The sequence below is a fragment of the Bombina bombina genome, chromosome 7 (assembly GCF_027579735.1).
Source record: "Bombina bombina isolate aBomBom1 chromosome 7, aBomBom1.pri, whole genome shotgun sequence".
Lineage (NCBI taxonomy): Eukaryota > Metazoa > Chordata > Amphibia > Anura > Bombinatoridae > Bombina > Bombina bombina.
The window spans coordinates 136,817,380-136,825,599 of NC_069505.1; the positions used below are offsets into that span (position 1 = coordinate 136,817,380).

An 8,220-nucleotide genomic window follows, 5' to 3' on the forward strand; every position below is an offset into this window, starting at 1 on the left:
ATAAACGGGTAAAGTTTCCCCTTTACCGGGCGCACTGTTAAAAAATAATCTGGGCCACTATGGCAGCAGTGCCCGTAACAATGTATAACATTATTGCAAACAGTAAAATGCTAAAGACATATATAAGCTCTTAAACCTAGATACCTTTAATTTTCAACAAAAGATACCAAGATAAAGCAAAGTTGCTAATAAAGTAAACTAGAAAACGCATGCTCTATCTAAATAATGAAAGTTTAATGTTTGCTTTACTGTCCTTTACATACAATAGCATTGCATAATAAAATACAAAGCAATAGCACTTACTCTGAATTTTTAATGAGTAATCATTTTTAAAATTTACTTTCAATTTGCTGGCCCCCTGTATCATGTGACAGCCATTATCCAATCATGGACGCACATAAATATACACTGTCAGTTCTTGCACATGCTCAGTAGGAGCTGGTGCCTCATAAATTGTGCCACCTTGGGCAAGGCTACTACCTTTCACTGCCCTAGCTAAAGGTCAAGCATTCTATAGGACTGGGTTCCTTTGCCTGTTACTTTGATGCAGTATTTGTAGAGCAGCGAAGAAGATGAGAAACAATTCCCCATTTTTACCTTATCCCCTTTACTCCAAATCACTGTAGGTGCTGGATCTCCAGAGATTGGAACGTCCAAACGCAGCTTATTGCCAGCAACAACAATGATGGTGTCAGCAGAGTGGGACATACAGTCCAGCTTAATCTTAGGGGGTTCTGTGAGAAAGGAAGTCCAAACAATGGTTACCACATTAGTTTACAAATAACATGCACTTACTAACTAACTAGAGACTGTTATTTATTACAGAAACATATAGGGACGTTATAAAAATGGAATACATTCACTTTACTACCAATTTTATTTTATAAGGGGCAGTAAACGTTAGGATTATTAAAATATGTATGTACCCATCCCAGTACCTCCTGCACTATTGCCTGAAACCAGCGTGCACTCCTAAATCCTTTCAGATGCAGACTTGTGATGGTGCATTACACCATGGGCAGGCAGGTGCGTTTGTATTGGCACAACAATGCAGGGGCACATGCTAGTTTCATGAAGTGGCATAGGTTGTTTGTAGATTTCTGATTGGCCCAGTGAGATGTACTTAAAACAAACAGTCTAGGCTGGTGACTGCCAGTTGCATCTTCATAGAGTGCAACTTCAGGGCTTGAATTCAACCAATAAAATGAGTCAGGTATCTCATTATAAGCAAAGCTGGGGTGAGTACATATATAGGTACTTTTTAAACCTAAAATTCACTGTCCTTAAGTTTTATTGTAGATTTTACCAGATTATAATCATATTTGTTTAATTACATCCAGACAATTATAGAAAAATCAGGAAGAGGGATTCATTCATGTTATAAAAAACATTTTTAGCTTATTTTAAAACAAAACTTTCACAAAAACAGCACATCAGTGAACACAGAACAGAGGCAAAAATGCATACAAAGAACACTCAGCTTGACAGAAATGCATAGGGACTCTCTTGATGGGTGTAAATAATATGTAAACATTCACACGCAATAACAGATGTCATAAAATGAAAAGAGAGAGAGACTAGCACTGGTGGTATGAACATGTAAAAAAACCTGACAAATACACAAATATGAGCATGGTCATGTCTTAACAGATACACAAACACATGGGAACAAACTTACATGCAGCAACTGCAAGAAAATGAAATGTAAACACACATGGCTAGATGGAAGTTGAGATAAGAATTTTACTGGGCCAGTCAAAAAGGATGTATATATACCCCTATTGATAAAGTTCTCAACTTACCAGCAATACATTATTTGCAAAACTTATAGGACTTTCTTACTGACAGTTCCTAAAAATCTTTAGAGCCTATATTTTTAAGTGAGGGGAAGTCCTAGCGTATGTGTGTCCACAAATGTTGCATTTGAGTAAGGGCTGCCATGATAATACTACAAACTTTAATTGTATTTAGTTATGCCAGTTGCTGTATTTGTAACCGGACTGGGAATAAAAAGCAGCCCTGGAAAATGTGGAGACCAGCCCTATTTTCCGTTGACTCAGTATAATGTGCACACCCCATTTTTCTCAAAGGAGATTATTGGGATACTGCTTCCCCCAATATTTTGTTTCAGAATTATATTATATTAGTTTGTAATATAAAAAGTACCAGATTGTTGTTATATGCACTCTAAAGCCCAATTGCATCCATTAACCACCCCTTTAAATTGTAGCTTTCCAGCCCCAGCTGCTGCAGCCCACCGGGAAATTTCCTGGTATCCTAGTAGGCCAATCCGGCCTACAGCAAATCTACCATGCAGTTGCATGAGGTTTGTTTGAGATATACTGGGTACTTATGACTTGCTATTTTAAAGAAAAAAGATATATATACCCGGTATATATATATATATATATATATATATATATATATAATATATATATATATATATATATAATATGTGTGTGTGTGTGTGTGTGTGAGATGTATTTTTTAGGACTCACACAGCCAAACAAACTTGCAAACAGATAATGGGACAAAATATGAACATAAATATGCAGAAAGATAAATGCATAGATAAAATAATATATATGATTAGATAGGTATGGAGGTGAATGTATGCAACTGGTATTATAAAGCTTACAACTACTATAATAATAAAAATAATGTATACAGCCAGTTTGTTATGGCTTAATGCACATAGCACCTACTAACACGTTACACACAAGCAACATATGAGTAGTACCTTGTCTTGGAACAAAGTCAATCTTCACCTCTGCGGAAACAAAAACAAATAGAAGTTGATGAGTGGGTTATATAATACCATGGGGAACCTAAAGTCTTTATGTTCCTGGACATTGCTGATTGATAAATAATGGATGAGCTTAAAGGGACATTGTAAACTAGATTTTTCTTTGTATAAATGTTTTGTAGATGATCCATTTATAAAGCGCACCTTGGAGTGTTTTTGTAACAATGTATAGTTTTGTTTATATTTAAATAACATTGTGCTGATTTTCAGACTCCTAATCAAGCCCCAAAGTTTTAAATGTATACTGATGTCTACAGATTCAAGCTTTGCTCCTGTTTGATTAATGAGTTTTTTTCATATGCAGGGAAGGGAAGACGGGGGGAGTGTCTGCTCCTCCTGGTTTCCCAGCCCCTTTTACTGGGTGTCCCAGCCTAACCCTCATAAACAGTGCTAAACTGGGAGCTTCTAAGGAAGCTTGTTTTAAAAGGTTTTATACTGGATTTTTAGATCAGTATCTGTGCATATTCTTATTTTATAGAAGTGTCTATAACATGCTGTTATATGAAAATTGGTGTATACTGTGCCTTTAAGTCCTAAATACAGTTATAGTCTCCTCCATGCAACAGGGTCAGGGTGCTTGTTGCAGATTGTAAAATGTAGTAAAATCTAATAGCGCAACAGTGAGGGTCTAATCACATGGTTAATGCTAAAACTCATATACCATACAGCAGTGTTTATCAACTCCAGTTCTAAAATAATCAACAAATGTCCACAGCGCTTCTTAGGTTTACTCAAGTTTCTTTATTAGTTACCCAGACATCCAAATGATAAGCAACGTTTCGGGTGACAACCCTTACTCATGCTTTACCGTTGTCACCCGAAACGTCGCTTATCATTTGGATGTCTGGGTAACTAATAAAGAAACTTGAGTAAACCTAAGAAGCACTGTGGACATTGTTGATTATTGTGGATTTAAGGGATTGTTGCAGAGTCCCTGTCCTACATGCGCAGACCAAAGAGGTTGCTGTCTCACTACATACAACTCCAGTTCTAAAATACCCCTAGCAGGCCAGATATTTATGATATCTAAACTAGTTCAGGTGAAATAATTAGCTGATGGGTGAAAGCAGGTTAGTAACCATGGTTACTGATCAGCGGATTATTTGATATCTAACTAGTTCAGGTGAAATAATCAGCTGATGGGTGAAAGCAGGTTAGTAACCATGGTTACTGATCAGCTGATTATTTCACCTGTGCTCTAGTTAAGATATTATGAATATCTGGCCTGTGTTAGGGTTACTTGAGGACAAGTTGAGAATGAGAAACACTGACATACATAGGGTGACCATATGCCGCTTTAAAAGGGACACATATGAAAAAATACATATATCAGGGCTGTTTTAAGGGCTGTTAAAGAAATGTTTTGTATAAGAACCCTGAGATATGTATTTTTCATATGTGTCCCTTTTTAAAGTGGCAATATGGTCACCTTAGACATACATCACTTATCCTGCACTGATTGTAGGCAATGATGTGTAACTATCCACATTCTGCTACATTAAATCAGGGCTTGATAAATCCAGAAACTACAGCTCCTAAAGTTTTTCTTCTCATTCCTCACATTTTAGGGACAAGGGAAGTTATTTATATATAGATATATGCAAATCCCTTCATTGGCTCGAAAATATAGATGACTAAATCGGTCTTTTTCAAACTCCTGTCCTCAAGACACACCAACGAGCCAGGGTAGAGTACATGTGAGATAATAAGCTGATCCGTTACCATGGTTACTTACATGCTCTCCCCATCATCAGCTGATTATTTAATTTGTACTTTAGTTCAGATACCATGAAAATCTTCCCATTGGTGTGCCTGAGGAGTGGAGTTAAAAACACTTGACTATATCTTCAAAATTAAGGATGACTCCTAAATTTCATTAAAATCTAACAGAGAGTGTTCTAAGCTTGCATTTCCTGTACATGTAAATGTCCAAAATGTAGACCCAAATATCGTAATCCAAATCTGAGACCTCCTAGATGTCTGGTATATAAAGAATTCATCCCAATACTCCTTTAGAGTATGAGGAACTCTCATGTATATGCTTGATGTAATCCTAAATGTATATGACTAGAGGTATATGCTTATTCCATCAACAAAATGATAAAACATGTCGCATTTTGTTTTGAAAATATATGTTTTGCCCTAGAACTATTTTTACATTTTAAATCTGTAACAAACACATTGCACCTTACATATCCTATATTCTGCTCATTCCTTTGGGGACTGCGAAATTTATCATGAATCTAGCACACACAGAAAATGCTGGGATAGGTGACATTTTCTTCCCCACAGGATAAGTGTATTAGAATGTCAGCTTTATAAATGTAACTAATAAACAAAAATAGTACAGGGTTTATTCTGAGATCATAGAGCCTTATCTGCGTGTGAGTCAGGTCTTCTACTTTATATTCAGTGGCTTGTATGTGCATAGATATGGGTTTCTAGACCCTGGTTAAGAGTATGCTGGGTGTTATCTGATCCCCACAAACTAATTTTAAAGGGATATGAAACCCAATTTTTTTTCTTTCATCATTCAGATAGAGCATGCAATTTTAAACAACTTTCTAATTTACTTGTATTATCAATTTGTCTTTGTTCTTCTTGGAATCTTTGGTTGAAAAGCATGGACGTAATTCTTAGGAGCCGACCCATTTCTGGTGCACTATATGGCAGCCGTTTTGCAAGATTGTTATCCATTTGCAAGAGCACTAGATAGCAGCACTATTTCCTGCCACGTAGTGCTCCAGAACACAGAATATCATGGGAACAAAGCAAAATTGATAAAAGAAGTAAATTGGAAACTTTGCTATGTCTGAATCACAAAAGAACATTTTAGGGTTTCATGTCCCTTTAAATATATTACTGGGGAAATGCAACTTAACAAATATAAAATATCAGACAGCAGAAATATTGTAAGATTTACAATAACTTTAAGGAATGACAAATTGTAGTATGTGTAAAAGTATTCTTTATAAGTGATCTTATACTGAAAGCGCCTGTAATGTTACATGCAATGAACAGTAGCTGACTAGGATGATCACCCTCAGTTACAGACTTTTCTTACAGTAGTAAGACACAAGTCTTCTTGCCAGTGACATTCTAGATGTAATATGACCCACTAAATACCAGGGCTTTAGGGTAACCAAGAAGAGTCTGTTCAGACTAAGCCAACAAAAATAACCTCACAAGTCTGAGGACCTACGCTAGAAAGTGTGTCTTCTGTCAAATGAGAGGTCTAATGACACTACTTGTCATGTGGTTGGTGTAACTTGTCCCACCAAAGACCAGAATTAAAGGGGTATAAACTAGACCTCCTCTTCTCCAAAAATAAACTCACAAGTCTGAGGACCTACGCTAGAAGAAGTGTGTCTTCTGTCAAATGAGAGGTCTAATGACACTCTACTTGTCATGTGGTTGGTGTAACTTGACCCACCAAAGACCAGAATTAAGGAATAAAGGATGATGAGGAGCAAAAACTAGACCTCTCTTCTCCAAAAATAAACTCACATTCACATTAGGTATTTAATTTTGTGACGAGAGTCAGCCACCTTTTGCAAATGAGAATCTTTATTACCCTCTAATTAGCTGATGATTGCTTAGCAATGGTAATTATCTGATTGCTAGACTTGTATATACAATTGCATAGGAAGGTGATATAGTAATTACTGCAGTGAACAAAGAAGTCATAGCCCTGAATGGCAAACCTTTAAAGGGATATGAAACCCACATTTTTTTCTTTCATAATTCCGATAGAGCATGTCATTTTAATCAAACATATTGAAATGCATAAATCCCTTGCATCTGTGTATAGTAACATGAGACATTCACTTACAGACTTAAAGGGATACTGAACCCAATATTTTTCTTTCGTGATTCAGATAGAGCATGAAATTTTAAGCAACTTTCTAATTTACACCTAATATCAATTTTTCTTCATTCTCTTAGAATCTTTAAAACATTTTTAAAAAAGGACTATAAGCTTAGGAGCGGCCCATTTTTTGGTTCAAAACCTGGGTAGCGCTTGCTGATTGGTGGCTACATTTAGTTGGGTTTCATATCCCTTTAAGGGATATATAACAGTGCTGTTCTTCCTGTACTTTAAATTATGTAAATTACCCCATTTTAAAAAAATAATCTTTAATGTGAAGATGAAATATTCATAAGAAAAAATCACAAAAAATGAATTAAATGATACATTTGCTCAGTAACTTTCAAGAAGAAGTTAATGTTTTAAAAGATACAATTTTCAAAGCAGAGAGCTCCATCTGTTTTCTGTTTTTCCAAGTGTTTATTAGAGTATATACTGTATGCTAATGTATTCAAATTCCATATGTGTCTGGCAATTTTATACTTAAATACAGTAAGTGTATTTCATGTAGATTGGATCTGGATGGTATCTTATATTTCTATGACCTGATTTAACGTAATATTTTTACATCATGTTTACCTGCTATTTGTTTTATATACACGTGTTTACATAGTATGCTCCTTTCCTGACGGAGCACACTGTACCTCTATCGTACATGGTGAGTGACCCTGGCACATGATTCGAAGTTAAAGGGACACTGAACCCAATTTTTTTTCTTGATTCAGATAGTGCATGCAATTTTAAGCAACTTTCTAATTTACTCCTATTATCAAATTGTCTTCATTCTCTTGGCATCTTTATTTGATAAGCAAGAATGTAAGTTTAGATGCCGGCCCATTTTTGTTGAACAACCTGGGTTGTTGTTGCTGATTGGTGGATAAATTCACCCACCAATAAACAAGGGCTGTACAGGGTACTGAACCAAAAATTGGCTGTCTCCTTGGCTTAGATGCCTTCTTTTTCAAATAAAGAAAGCAAGAGAAAAACTGATAATAGGAGTAAATTAGAAAGTTGCTTAAAATTGCATGCTCTATCTGAATCATAAAAGAAAAAAATTGGGTTTAGTGTCCCTTTAACCAGCGGTATATGGTAAGAAAACTGCGCAGGCTGTTTGTTGTTTTATAAACCAAAAAGTAAGAACTTTAAGAATTAGCAGATGGTTATGTAATTATAGCTAGATATTTTTCAGGAATCCTCAGTTGGGCTAAACAATAAATAAACACAGACTTCCACTCAGTGAAACTATATTATAAAGTACAAAAATGCTCTTATACAGTGAACTTGCAGAACATTTATAGTGATGTCACATAATCGTCTTTGCTTTATCTGTAAGGTTCTAAAACATTTTCCCTACACCTAGGTAACTTGTGTCTAACCATCAGCATGTAATACACAGAAGAATTATACAGCCTGCAGCCACACACAGACTGCTGTAATGATTGATCAGTGAATTGTGGCTCTATGTGCATTAAATATAAATATATATATATATATATATATATAAGCAAAAAGGGAGAAGTACGTAAAGGGACATTAAAACTAACAT

At 35.6% G+C, this 8,220-nt stretch overlaps 1 protein-coding gene across 1 annotated transcript in view; it reads right to left on the reverse strand.

Moving 5' to 3' along the window:
* Positions 1-8,220, reverse strand: part of MYBPC3 (myosin binding protein C3) — a 202,124-nt gene that overhangs the window by 66,549 nt on the left and 127,355 nt on the right. The window contains 2 exon segments of the mRNA XM_053720336.1: positions 598-734; positions 2,741-2,770. Coding sequence (XP_053576311.1) covers positions 598-734; positions 2,741-2,770 — 167 coding nt within the window.